At 40.3% G+C, this 15,288-nt stretch overlaps 1 protein-coding gene across 1 annotated transcript; it reads left to right on the forward strand.

Moving 5' to 3' along the window:
• The first annotated feature begins 8,561 nt into the window (after positions 1-8,561).
• On the forward strand, positions 8,562-14,416 carry pcare2 (photoreceptor cilium actin regulator 2). The gene is made up of 2 exons (XM_086190271.1): positions 8,562-11,545; positions 12,514-14,416. Exons 1-2 carry the CDS (start codon positions 8,916-8,918, stop codon positions 12,569-12,571), a joined length of 2,688 nt encoding a protein of 895 aa, XP_086046397.1. The 5' UTR covers positions 8,562-8,915; the 3' UTR covers positions 12,572-14,416.
• The last annotated feature ends 872 nt before the right edge of the window (positions 14,417-15,288 follow it).

The following is a 15,288-nucleotide window of genomic DNA, read 5'->3' on the forward strand; positions in this document are numbered from 1 at the left end:
TGCTCTTGCTAGCTAGTTTCATTATCTTCTTGGTGTACAGAGATTCCCCACCTATGAAAAGAGCAGAAGTGAGATTATCCTGTGTTATGATGGCTGGTCTTGCAGTGAGTTTTGGAAGTGTGATATGCTTTATGGACAAGCCTAATTTACACCTCTGCCGTGCTCGCCAGGTTATGTATGCCATTGGTTTTACACTTTGTGTTTCTTGCATCCTTGTCAAGGCCTATCGTACCTTCCTGGCTTTCCGTCCCTTTAGTCAGATGACAAACAGGCGACTCCACAAACTATACAAGCCACCTGTAATTATCATCTCAGTTGTTACTCTCCAAGGGATCATCTGTCTTCTCTGGCTAATCTTTGATTCTCCTTATGTTGATGACACACTTCCATCCCCACAAAGCATGAAGGAAATTATTCAGTGCAGAGAGGGTACCACATACATTGGCTTTGGTATAATGTTGAGTTACATTGCTCTGCTAGCTTTGCTTGGCTTCCTGTTGGCCTTTAAAGGCAGGAAAGTTCCTCAGGAATTCAGTGAGACAGGCTATATCATTTTTAGCATGCTCATGTACTTGTTTGTATGGGTGTGTTTTGTCCCAGTCTACATCACCAACAAAGAAGAACGCACTCCTGTTCATGCTTCTGCCATTCTAGTATCCAGCTATGGTATCATCTTTTGTCATTTCATACCCAAGTGCCACGAAGCACTTTGGGGGTCATCTGATACACTGGAGAGAATACTGAAGAGGTGGCGAAATGTGTCCTGTCCAAGCACTACTTCAGAACCAGTTACAGACATCGATACCCACAGAGCAAGCACACCCTCACAAAGGAGTAGCACATTTTCTGCATCAAGTTCTACAACTACAGATAGTAGCTCAAAGTCCCCAAACTCGATCGGCCGCTCTAATTCAGGGCTGATCATGATGCTGGTGTCTGATGAAAAACATCATATCTGTGGACTGTCTAACAGGCCACAAACTACGCTGAGGAGAAACAGGAGTATGTCCTTCTAAAACAGCTGCAAGGACATGTGATGTGTACTGTACTGGAAAAGTTCTGTCCTTCTTCCTTCTCAAAGGCAATATTTTGTAGACATACAGAAATCAACGAGATAGATTTCCAGGCAATGTGAAATGTTTTCTGGTGAAAACGGATGTACTCTTCAATGTGCAGAGGACCCCTATGACTAGTTTGTATTGTATACAACTAAAACCCTCGATAGAACAAAAACAATGTTTTAATTTAATAGATATTTTTTCCCATTAAAACAGAATGTAAGAATCATTCGCTCTTCGTTAGTGAGCTTCCTGTAAATCACACATAATTGTGCCTCATTCATGTAATGGCGCATTGATGGTATATGCATAATTCTGTGTTGTAAGTCATAACATTAACAAGAAGTTAATTTTTTGAAAACTCAAATTTGTTTCTGTCTTGTATGACCTGTTTAGATTTATTCTAATCAAAAATCAGTTAAAAAAATCAGATCGCAGGCCCACAAGTTTTCTTAAAGCTACTTGAGTCTTCTCACACTGTCACCACCAGCCAGAGAAGCCTGTTCAGCCAGAGGCTGCTCCTCCCCAAGTGCAGGACCAACAGACTGAAGAACTCCTTCATCCCCAGAGCCATCAAACTGTTAAACTCCTCACTGGAGGGGGGGAAGGCCAACAGAAGGACTATAGGAGAGGGCTGAGCACCAATAACCTGCCCGATAACAACGGACACTCGTGCAATAAAAGAGAATGTATATTATTATTATTATTATTATTATTATTATTATTATTATCATTATCATTATCATTATTATTATTGTTACTACTGCTGCTATTATTACTATTATCATATTTTATTATTATTATATTATATTATCATTATATCATATTATATCATCATTATTATTGTTATAATAATAATAATAATAATAATAATTAATATTATTATTATTATTATTCCTGTTACTAAGCACATATACAAAATCACATTCAGGTACACACAGGCACACTCCATTGCAGGACCAACACATATAGACAGACCACCATTCACACTCACAGATATGTCTTCAGTCAATTTAGAGTATCCAATTGTAGGAGGAAGCTGGAGTACCCAAGAGAACCCACGCAGGCACAGGGAGAACAAGAAAACTCCACACAGAAAGACTCTGTGCTTGACCCGGTGCTCAAACCCAGAACCTTCATGCTGTGACTCGACAGTGCTAACAACTGCACCACTGTGCTGCCCACACATTGAACCAACCCTGTAATATTGTTTAATTAAACAATGTCAATGTTAATATGAAAGGCGGCACAGTGGCGCGGTGGTTAGCACTGTCGCCTCACAGCAAAAAGGTTCTGGGTTCGGGTCCTGGCTGGAGCAGGGGGTCTTTCTGTGTGGAGTTTGCATGTTCTCCCAGTGCCTGCGTGGGTTCTCTCTGGGGTCTCCGGTGTCCTTCCACACTCCAAAGACATGCAAGAGATTTTGGAGATTTTTCATAAGCACAGCACTGTCGCCTTACAGCGAGAAGGTTCCAGGTTCGAGTCCTGGTTCAGGCACGGGAGCTTTCTGTGTGGAGTCTGCATGTTTTCCCTGTGCCTACATGGGTTCTCTTCGGGTACTCCAGCTTCCTCCCACCATCCAAAGACATGCAATTGGGGATGAGGCTAATTGGAGACTCTAAATTTACCATAGGTGTGAATGGTTGTTTGTCTATGTATGTTGGCCCTGCGATGGACTGGCGACCTGTCCAGGGTGAACCCCACCTCTCTCCTGTTGGGGATAGGCTCCAGCACCCCCGCGACCCTTAATGTAGGAAAAAGTGGAAGACAATGGATGGATGGATTTTTAATTAGATTTAGGGTCAATACCAAATGTTTGAATTTTAAATGATTTGTTTTAAGGAGACTGATTGGACAGACTCACTGTCAAAGCTTGGCTGTCAGTTATAATTATCCCATGAGATTATATAGATCAGCATGCAGAACAGGCATGGGCAAGTGGTGGGGCTGAGGGGCATGAGTTGTCTAGGCTGTATGTAGTGTATAACTGAGTGGTCAGAACATTACATTGACTGCACTGCCCCTGCAAGTCATGTTTTCACGAAATAAACCTAAAGTGAGCCTGCCTTAATGTTTTTTTCCTTCCTCATTTCTGAAATGTTGCAGTAATGGCAGTTGTAAAGTCACTTTGGCAAATGACCCAGCCATGGGTCTAGCTTAGTTCTGGAGTTATCTAGAGTCTGCAAGGATGGACCGTCCGAAAAACAAGATGGTGGGGGGGTGAAGAGGAAGGAGCATGGGAATGGATGAAGTACGTAACCAGCTGCTGAAGCTAGTGGTCTCTGTTAGACCCCTGTCATTACTGTGATAAAGCTCACGTTCTGTCGTCAGCCACTGCTGTGACCCTGCCTGTGTACTCAGGTAATGTAGATCCAGTTATTTGGCATTCTATGCCCACTATTAACCACCTTTAATTCATCTGTTATTTATGTGTTTTGTTTCAGCTGTTGTGTCTGATGTGAGAAAAATGAAAGCTAATTCCACAAATGACAATATGGATCAATGAGCAAAAAAATAATACATAAAATAATATAATACTACTCCTGATAACAATAAAAGTGGACTCCTAGTTGATACGCAACACCTGACCAGTCAAATAAGACTATTTAAATTCTTCAGGGTGTCAGGGACAACCTGAGTATATTTACAACAAATCCTACAAATTAAATGATAAAAGATGATCTATACACTCTAGAATGCCTTATGGAGGCATTTTTTTATTTACATTCTGAACGGGTCAGAATAAAGCTGAATAGTAGCTGTATGGAGGAGCCTGAGCAAATAGTTGAACCAAAACACAAAGAACCTGGAAAAAAAAAAAAATTATAATTAGCAATAAAGTCCTGAAAGCAATCTAGCATTGCATTACGTATAACGCAATAGTGATTTGAAATTGAGCCATCTGTTATGCATTATCATCTACTGTTAAGCGGCACATCTTCTATTCACAGATTCCTCCACATACCAATAGATGTCCCTGAGGTGCCCTCAGCCTCGGGCATTTACAGCGCTCTTGTTGTGCATGCCTGACAAAAAAGGCTGGAAGGGAAACAGCTAAGAATAGCACAGCATAGCAACCTGAGGCTGTTACACAACTGACAGGCAATCAGGGATGATTCACCTCAGAGGTATTAAAGACGTGCGTCCTGACACACTGGCCATACTAAACCACATCTTTGGTTCAAAAACAGTGATTTATTTTTCATCAGCCTTCACATATAGTAGAAAACTTACTTGTCACATTTATTTCAGACCTTCTAAATCAGAAGAGGGGAAATCGTCTTTGACGATACACACCTTGGGGGAGAACCACACTCAGAGAGATATAATTAGGTGTTGCAACGCAGGGATCCAGGTGTTATCTTTAACCTTGTTGGCTGAGCAGTCGAATCACATTATTTCAACATGGTTGAACATTGTCCAACAAGAAAATTCTATTTTCTTGAAAAAGTGCTATTTTGTGAGTTCACAGATATTAAGAGAAATAGTTCTTTTATTAAAGTATAAAGTATAAAGTATTAAATAATGATCGTACATTAAAATGTGTAGTTAGTGTGAATGAAGTTACATACAGCAAGCAGAATAAGTATTGAACACGCCACCATTTTTCTCAGTAAATATATTTCCAAGGGTGCCATTGGCACAAAATTATCACCAGATGTTGGTAACAACGCATGCAACCCACACATCCAAAGAAATCAAACCGTAGATGTCCATAAATTATGTATAATAAAATGGAATGACACCGGAAAAAAGAATTGAAAACACTTACTTAAATTTATTTGATACTTTGTACAAAAGCCTTTGTTGTTAATGACAGCTTCAAGACGCCTCCTAGTGTACATGGAGAAACTAGTTGCATGCATTGCTCAGGTGTGATTTTGGCACATTCTTCCACACAAATGGTCTTCAAATCTTGAAGGTGTTGTGGACCTTCAGCACATGGACTAAAGTGTAGAGCAGGGTACCCTTTTACAGCGGGGCTATTTTAGACCCTCCACCGTTTCACAAAGCTCTTGTACGAATATGATCACTACCACTTGTAAGCTAAGATGACAACAAAAGTGCTAAATACAAAGCTTCAAAATGGGAGAGGCCAAAATATATGCTAGTACAGTTAAGATTAAATTACCTAAATTCTATTTGATTCTGTTAGAAGTTTCCCTGATTGTAAAGTAAGTATTTCATCAGCAGTGCAAGAGTTTCATCAAATGCTGCCCCCAGCAAAATGTTGATGTGCCGCAACAGAACCATTAATATTTAATACACCATCATTGGCAATAGTAACTTAGAAATTGTGTTATTATTTTATCATTACATATGTGGATAATGCCAACTTTATAGTGAATTTACACATGAGAAGTGATAACAGAGAGCCGGAGGATGACCAGGCAGATATTTCAGCAGATCTGTGGTGGCAGCTTGTGAGATGACAACTTTCTGTCGGCTCTAACTTTTCCTGTCCGGTCATCAAAAGGCAGATATTATATGTTGTAATATTTATTTGTTGTTATTTTGACATTGTGCCAGAAATACAGAGGATCTGTTTGGGATACATACCAAGCATGATACCCCTTGTTCCCCTGTTGTTTACATCGTCAGTGTTTCTCACACATGTGAACAGCTGCTCTAAATTATGTATATTGATACAGTATCAATTATACGTATCCATTTGATTGCTCTATAATAATGTGAACAAAAACAACATGCGATTCTCCCTTTGATACATGAATAATATGCAATAAAACATGCATTTGAACATTTTTCGGTTCATTTTTTACACAGTTGTGTCAAGTTTCTTTCACTATATGACCGGAAGGGTGTCAAGAAAAAAACGGATTGACTGCTGAAAACACATGACCACTTGCTGGTAACTAGGATCAGACTCCTGTGCTAAAGTAACGGTGATAGAGCCATCTCTTCACACATTCGCAGACTTTCTCAGTACATTTTGACATCAGTGATTTCCTTCTTGTAGCATCTGCATTGGTCCCTTGAACTCCCTAAGCACTTGTAACCTATCTTGTTGTTCTTGTGAGCACAGTCTGTTGATAACATTTGAAGCAGACAGCAGACCTCCAACCGCTTAAGCTCCTTCTGCTCTGTTGGCCAACAGCTTGTCCTCTTCCTGTTATTGTGCTATACTTTGATGCAGGTGGATTACAGAGATGCTCTGAGACAGGTAGTTGGGTTCGGTTGCCTGTTGTCAACTTTATTTTGTGTCAGTGAACGCTTATTAGGCCATTTGCTATCGGTGAAATAAAAATAATTTGGGTTTGTCTCCTGTAGTAAGAAGTAGTGCTGAGCCATTTGAAAAACACTGAAACCAACATTCACTGAAGTGATTAATACAAAACAGAATGCTTTTTAGACAAGGAAATATGGAAATATCCTATTTTTTTTACATCTGGAAGTTCAGGGATTCTAGAGATGGAGAGAGAGAGAGAGAGAGATTTAAGATCCCCCCCCCCAAAAAAAAGAAAATCTAATGACATATTTTACAGTGAATATTGTTTTACTTTCATCCATTCAATACAAAATGTTTTAAAAGTATTCTGGAAAGACAACCTTGAATAGAGAGGGCTAAAAGAGTAAAGGCTGGAAATAGGCTGAAGGGCATTATGTGCTGTATTTAGATACCTGGTGTCTATTATTATATTCTTTAGCTGAGCCTATATAGAGACACTGGACATTTTTGTCTGAATTTGCCTTAATAATAAAATCCAAAGCAGTGCTTTTAGAAATGTATGGTGTGGAAAGTTGAGGAAACCACAATCATTGTGTTCCCCTGAATTGCGTCAAAACTACCCATGAAAGCTTGTTGAGTTGTTCCAGTTATCAGTACTTGTTTGCTGTGGGCAACACTTCACATGTATTTGTACATCCTGGCTACAAGTATTCACACCTGGTACACCAGCTGGCACTGGAGCAATTACTGTTTAGAAATGAAATCCCTTGCTCAAGGGCAATCTGTCACTGTTAATTTGCCAGTCCACAAAGATCAAGCCATAGTGTAGACCAAGATGAAGAAACTCAGCAGGTGCTGTGTATGAACTAATGTAAAAATTTGTTTCAACTATTAGTTGTACGAATGGTTTACAGCTTTAGTAGTGAATTCTTTACAGATTATACATTCATGAACGATCTTTGGTATGGAGGTTGTCCTCCACCAGCATCTGGGTTACAATATCATTTGACCTATGACCTTTAAAAAAAGGTTACATTCGAAACCACAATTCAGTCTTGATCCTATCTGGACTCTATATTTAGTTCTGGACTTTTGTTTCGGTTCTGGAATATTGAGTTAATGCTTGTGATATGATCTTTATTTTTCCTTTTTTTACCTTGTTTGTCATTATCAGTAAACGTGTTATTTACTTATTTAGTAATATGCAGTTGCAATATCTTGTTGCCCGTTTTGCTGCAGTCTGTTTTTTTTTTTCTTCCCTTTTTTGTCTGTTTGCTGTTCTTCCTGCCTTGGGTTGGTTTTCCCTCCTTTTTTTCTAAAACGTGTGTCCCATCTGCTTATCAGTCTTCATCAACAACAGCCTTGTTCCCTTGTGTTTTCCTGCATTGTTGTAGAAGTTTCTATTGAAGTTTTGTCATCTCTGTCTTTGCTCGGTGTTGCCTTATGCCTGTTGTGTTATAAGTAATTAGGGCCTGAGCCAGAAGGTACTTCAGGCGAAGACCCTATGATGTTTCAGTTTCTGTTTTGTTACTAAATTATATTGATAATGACCCTCATCTCCTTAGTGTCCAGTCTGTGTTTATGTCCTGCCATCAACATCAAAAACCTTAAAAAAAAATCGCTTAACAACTTAATATGTACAAAAGGGGATTATTACTTTTAGAACAAGAAAACACAAACACTGCTGCCACTGATGTTGAGAGCAAGAGGTTTAATTGAGAAAAAGATAAATGGTACATGAAGACACAAGGTAAATGTAATGACCGGTAGTTGCAGCTTCTTCTTGTCCTTGTCTCACAAGTCAAAAGTGAAAAAAAAACTAGCAATATTAACGACCAAACCCAAATATTGGGAAGCATTAGCTGCTTTGTCAGACTGTGGTGGTTCAACACCATATTAAGAGACTTCTGGAGGCTTTTTATATAATTTGTTGCTGGTGTGTATATCAAAAAGATGCATCTAGAGAAACCTGATCATCCATTCTGAGAGGAATTAAGACTGAACGTAAGACGAAGAAGATCTCACTGTCTTACTGAAGTCCTATTTTATTTTCATTTCCAGTTAATATTATAACTCTTCAAAGGCAACATTTATTTCTTTGTGTATATGGCAGCAATCTACCATGTCACATCATTTTTTACTTTACAAGAAAAATATCTATCCATTTATCTCTCAAGTGAAACCAACCTAAGCATGTAAACTTTTCCAACAGCAGGGTTGATGAGACTAAAACACCACCTGACAAACTTGGCTCTGATTAACCTGATGAGCTTAAAGTCTTACATGCAAATGCGTGTGTGGGTGTGGGCGTGTGCAAGCCGTTGTGTGTGCACTGATGCACTTACTGTTACCATCTGGGCATGTTGAAGGAGAGAGGGGAGAAACCCCCAATCCATTTTATCCTCTTATCTCTTCAACGCTGCAAGCTGTGGTGGGTAGACAGTCACTCTATGGGTTTGACCATGAAATTCTGAGGAGAAAGTGTAAAATGACCAAAGCAACTATATACGGAAGCTAGCATGTGGAGACTACAAGCAGAAAGCCTTTGTGAAGGATATAATTTCTGCGTCCCATTATCTATGGATTTATACACTGGCTTTTCACGTTTTTCCTGACTCATTTTTCTTCAGAGAGATTTTGAACTTTTTCTTGAATTACTTTTGAATGCAAAGATGGGCTGCTCTCCATCCAAAGGAAAATTATTTTCAAAGTCAGAAGGCTCTCGGCCTCAAAATGATCCATCAGCTGGAGCCTCACTGAGCGCTGCTGAGAGTAAACCTGTAGAAGAGGACAATAAGTGTTTGAAATCTGATGACAAGGAAAATGAACTTCCATTATCCACAGAAGAACATACTGAGGGAAATAAAACATCTGCCCAGTCTGCAGAGGACATTAAAAAGATGGAGGTGAATGTGATGCCCCAAGAAACAGTCGGTGAAGTCATACAAACAGGTAAGGTTAAGAATACAGAGAAAAGAAAGAGGAATAAAGAAAAACAGAAGTCATTTGAAAAACAGAGGAAGTCCTCCAGTATCCAGACAAAGGTTGACTTTCCGCCATACATGGTGAGAGCTCACCAGGCAGCCTATGACTTCCTGGGCCCAAATATCTCCAAATATGAGACCCTGCTGAGCCTGCTGGACCAGGCTGCCCAGACACAGTTGTCCCTACAGCCAATGATGTCTGCTTTGGTGTTGCGTTTTGAGGAGATCAATCAGGCCCTGGAGGAGATGGCTGAGGAGGGGGAGCAGATGCTGAAGGAGCATGGGGACTATATGGCCTTGCCCTCTGGAATGATGGGCTCAGCGATTATGCCAGTTAAACCTAGCACAGATACATCCAAGCTCGATCCACCTCCAGATCTGTTACAGCAACTGCTCCAGCATTCTGCGGAGAAAATGAGGCTTGTGGGAGGCTCAGTCCAAGCACTGGGTGACACTACGCTTGAGGAGGCAGTTGAGTATTTCTCTTCTCTCTCTAAACTGCTGGTTGAGAAACTGCAGGCCAAGCAAGCAGTAGACAAGAGGCTAACTCAAGTGCTAGCACGAGTAGAAGTAGCTGCCATGAGGAAGGCTAACCCTGAGGATACAGCTCTGCATAGTGAGGATAGTGGTATCGGGGGAGAGAATGAGAGTCTCACAGGATCTGAGAAGCACCGCCGGCACCGTGGAAGTGCTGGCTCTGGAAGTTGTGGGTCTGGAGTCAACATTCGAGGCACATTTGATCCTCTCCCTAATATTCTGCCAAATCTAGTCGGTCACAATGAAGATGATGAAGAGGACGAAGAGGAGGAGGAGGAGGAGGACAATGAAGAGTATGAGGATGATGAAGATGAAAGGGTTGGGAGAAAGAGGTCTAATTCCTCACCACCTGATCCCAGTCAACCTCTTTTACATATGCACGCAGCATACATGCAATCTACATCCAATCGACCCCAGACTGCTGTCACCTCCGGCAAACCTGAATGCTCCTCATCCACCAGATGTGTAAACATAATGATGGAGCTACAAAAGAGCCAAAGGAACTTAGATGAGCGAATGAAAATGGCTAATGTCAAAAGCAAAAAAGATTTGGCAGGGCTTCATTATAATATTTATAGAAGTGGACTAAGACGTCACTCATTAAGCAGTTCAGGAGGTTTACAAAAAGGGCCCTTCAGGACAGATACATCACCTGGTTCCTTGCCGATGTTTGCACCACACCCACCGAAGCGCAACTCTGTCAGAAGGCTGATAAACACCTTTAGTCAAGGGGTGGATGGGAGACCAGGCCAGAGCCTTGATAATATACCTCCTCATATCAGAAGGCCCAGGAAAAGTGGGAGTCTTCTTTTATCTGAAGTAGTAAATACAGATGGTGGGGTTTTAGTCAACAATGGAAACAATAACAACAACAGCTGGCCTGATGGCAAGGATGACCTGGATGTAGACAGCCTGCCACCTCCACCTCCAGAGGTGCTTATGGACAATTCCTTCCAAAGTACTGAAGGCATGCCTAGAAATGATGGTTCTCATGGAGATTCAGTTGGTATTCTCCCAATGATACAACGAAAGACGGGAGTCTCGCAGCGCCTAAGGGCATGTGTGCAGAATGTAAATGTGCTACCAAACCGAGCCAGTGTGCAGCCAAGATTAGTCAGTACTTCAGCTGCTCATCCTTTCAGTCCGGATGCTGTTTTAGGCGCACGCGATGCAGAGCAGCATTCAGAAACTGATTTGGAGAAGGCTGACTGTCTCTACCAACAGGCACGCAAAATCATTCACCTGCGTAATGCTGCAGAATCTGCTGACAAGAGAAAGGCTGCAGATCAAAATGGCAGAGGGCTTTCACCCCTTCGAGCTAGAACGGACCAGAGATTTGAAACCAATGAACACGGTGAGGGTGAGGCTGAGGTGTCCCCCAGCAGCCTGCCTTGGACAGCACCACCAGTCTCTAGAGTCCGCCTACCACCATCTAACACCATCACTGTACACCACAGATTTCCAAAACCTCCAGTTGTCAAACCCTCATCTCGTCCAAGTTCTCCAAGTACGGTGGCAGTAAGCAACACTGAAGAGATCGTTCCATCTGTATCATTCCGTGATGCTCGTTCAGTCTTCTGTCAAAGAGAAGCTCAAAACCCCCAGACCTGGACCTCCTCTGGTCATTCAGTGCTTCCCAGACCATGGGGAGAAGTCACACGTGGCAGGCTAACCACAAGAGGGATGGAAAACACTGGCCGCCGCACCCAGTCAGAACAGAGGCCTGGAAACTCAACTTCGAGTCAGGCCAAGGACCATGACACTGCTACTGCGAAACACAGGTAAGTTATGTTTGTGTGTGTGTGTGTGTACGTGTGTTTGTGTGTGTGTGTGTGTATATATATATCTATATATATAGATATCTATATATATAGATATAGATAGATAGATAGATAGATATAGATATACACACACATACATACATACACACACACACACACACACACACACACACATATATATATATATATATATATACATGAGACAGTGAATGGTTTGTAATACCTACTGCAAGACAGGACCTTCTTATATTTTTTCTACTTTGGGCCTGCAGATATACAGGACCTTGCCTGATTGCTTATATTGAAGGTTGTAGTTTTAGGTGTTCCTGATATATCTGGTGTAGACACAACTGGGATACAGAACAAGGAGTACAAAGACAGAACACTTGATGTAAAGAGTTAAAGTCTTCAGAAAACAAGAATCACGACGATTTTAAATTGAGGTCATAAAGCTGGAACAAATTGCCGACTGAGTCAGACCACCTGGCCCTAACATCCTCATATCTGTCTCTCCTAAAACGTGTTTTCGGAATACTACGTTTTTACAACTTTGAACACTATACCACTTGCCATTCATGTCCTTTTTTAAACTCAGAACCACTTTGCTGAATCCTATGAAAGTTGGCATTTATCAATGTGATTTTCTGTTCAATATTTAATATCAAACTTGGGTAACCATAATTTTGTTGCACTATAGAGTTTATATCAAACCTTTCATGTGAAAATAAAGTTGTGCTTACATGGCCCATAGTCTTTAATCAAGCTGTGTTAAATGCTAAAAGACAACCAGTGGCCTGGACAAACTCACCACCACCCTCACCTCAACCACCTGACCAAATCCAAATTGGATTAGTGCTCCTACCCCACTCTGCAGCCCTTCATTTAGATAAGCACCCACACCACACTACCCACTTTAATCCACTTCTGTGCTAATACTTGTTCTCCCCTCCTCTCTGGCTGTCCAATAGGCTGAGCAACCCTGTCATGACAGAAGATGATGCCCGGTTGGACCCAAGTGCTGCTTAAGTGATGGCCATGAGCCCGACTGTGATTGAACAGGGCTTTTGAAGTGTTTGTCAGGGGGACAAGGGATTATAGATTATCTAAAACCAAGGCACTTTCTTTCCCCATCCTTTCCCTATAAAAAGGTTTATTCCAAGAGTGGTCTTTTTCTAAATTTCTAATATTCAAGCTGTTCATGTGCATTTACAGTAAACAATATTTTTCTCTTAATGTCTTTTGAAAACATTTTCAAGATTTGTATATGTCAGTTTTAGAAAGGTTTTTAATCTATAATGAATGTTTAATCAGTTTACATGAACTTTGCTCGTAAAAAGATAAACTGTAAAAGAGAAATCATTGATTTTTTTGTAGAACCTTTTTTAGTTGAATCTCCACATAGAGAAAAATAAACATTTAATATTGCGAATGTAAAAATCAAAGATCAAATTAAACTTGCATCGTTATCAGCACTCATGTTTTTGTATATATTATATTTTGTGTTACTAGCTTTACATGTGTTAACCATGTTTTCTACCTCGTCTTTGTCCCAATAAAAGAGAAAAACTGCCCCAAAGTCTGTCTTATGATCAGTTTCCTTTTGCAAAGTTAAGAAAATCAGGGTGTTTATTATCACTCAGGAATGACTGCTTGGAGGAAGCGGTGTGGGAGGAACATGAACCATCTTGACCCCAGCAGTTACTCGAAACCCACTTGAGATGGAATTGAGATTTGAGCTGCTTAAAAATGAAAGAAAACAAAATATCTGTCCTGTTTTCATGTCTTCAATCCTGTCCCCCAGAACATTCACATGTGGATTTTACTGATGTGTTGAAAACAGTCAAAAATATTCCTTTTTTACCACTTTTGTGTCAAGGTGACCTACTCCCTTATATCGGCAGTACATGAAAAGCGGGCCACCCCCTACTCACAGGGTTGCATTTTGAACTCCACCTATTCAACTGTTACGTCTCTTTTACACTGATAGTCCTGTGGACTCTGTGTGATTAAAGGGATTAGTTTCAGTAAATTTATTATTTGGTCCGGTTTGCATTCACCATGTCACCGGTGTCAAGTACACAGAAAATTGTACACAATTGGTCAGAACAAAGGCAATGTTGGGACTCCACATGCATGTCATTTTTCATGACATCGTATGAACAGTGAGCTCTTCTGTCATCCACGCAGCTTCAATTTATAAGGGGACATTTCAGTGAGCGTTTTCACTTTTTTTGCCACATTTATATGCAACTTGCTATTAGTCTATTCACCTTCCAATCCCAAAACTCTTGCAACTGTGTCTACACCTTTCTTTCCACTGTTGTTTGTAAAAAAGGAAATGGTGTCATATAAAATTTCTCACTACATTATAGTGTAGTTTGGTCTATTTGTCTTATTTGCATAAAAAGTAGTTAGGCGAGGTCCAATCACAAATGGTCTCTTGAGATGCCTGTGGGGACATATTCTAATGCCATGTGTGAACTGTACTTTTAGAACCCTCACATACACATTAATGTTGAGTCATAAGAGGCCATAATGTTGCTGGTGACGTGGTTCTGGTGCTCAAGCCACTGTGCTATCTTTCTTGGGAGGACCAAACCACAGGTTGCTTTTGAAATTTCAGCTCAAGGCCCCCTAAATAAAGGTGCCAGAGATCCCGAAACATCATTGGAAGTGCATACACACTAATATGACTATAACACAGCCAAACTTTAAAAAAATGTAACTGTTATTTTGTGTACTGTAAGTTATACTTATTTTATATAAAAGTTTTTCTAATTTCACTTTGTGAATCCCTGTCTGTGGCTAATAAAACCCCTTTGTGAATCCTGATCTGTACGAGCAACAGAAAGAATGTAGATTGATCTAAGAAGACATCCCAGGTCCATGCTTGAGGTTTTGCAGCAGAGGACTGAAGCGACCAAGATTAAAAGAAAATTGGCAGTCAGAGAAAAAAAAACACTCAAAAAGCCAAGCCACTAATTGGAACTAAACTATTAATGCAATGTTAGTCAGTCAATATACAAATTCTGTATATTGACGATGGGTTTATCTAAGGCTGAAATAAAATTTTACCCAATTTAAGGCTGGTTGGAAGAGAGATTGATAAACTGTTAGAGGAAAAAGGGCATTACTTCAGAGGAATTGTTTGGAATAATGGATAGAAATTATGAAAATAAAAAGTAACTGGTAATTACAATTAACTGATGGTTTTTGCTAAGTTATTCCTGTGTAAAATGAGCTTCAAGCAGACATACTGTTGTTTTGTTGTTGCTGTTTTGGCCACTTGGGGGCAGTAAAATAAGGTTTTACCACAACACAAAACATTACAGTGTGTGGTGATGTACTATACATATTAAAGTCAACATTACCAAATTGATTAGGGCATCTTTATATTATTCTAAATGGAATCCGCCTCAATAGTATGGGGCATTTATTCAACAGGACTGAAAACTGCACATGGAGAGCATTGTTACATGTACATCATCATCATTCCTCTGACATACATATTTCACCAATGCTGATTGACATCCCCAAAATACAAATTTCTGAAGTGGTACAGTGCTGTGCTCTTAACACTGGCTTTAAAAGACATCCATTCAACTGATTCTCTCCATCCCCCTTCTAAAGGATTAATGAGCTCCTTTGTTGTTTATAGTCTCGATATCTGCTACGGCTGAGAGATGAAAAGAGAAGGGAAGCACTGGGATATGCAGCTGTTAGTGCTGCTGTAAATTGAATGT

This window comes from Aulostomus chinensis, chromosome 20 (assembly GCF_037954235.1).
Source record: "Aulostomus chinensis isolate RoL2024-O1b breed Wild chromosome 20, RoL_Achi_v1.0, whole genome shotgun sequence".
In the NCBI taxonomy this organism is placed as follows: domain Eukaryota; kingdom Metazoa; phylum Chordata; class Actinopteri; order Syngnathiformes; family Aulostomidae; genus Aulostomus; species Aulostomus chinensis.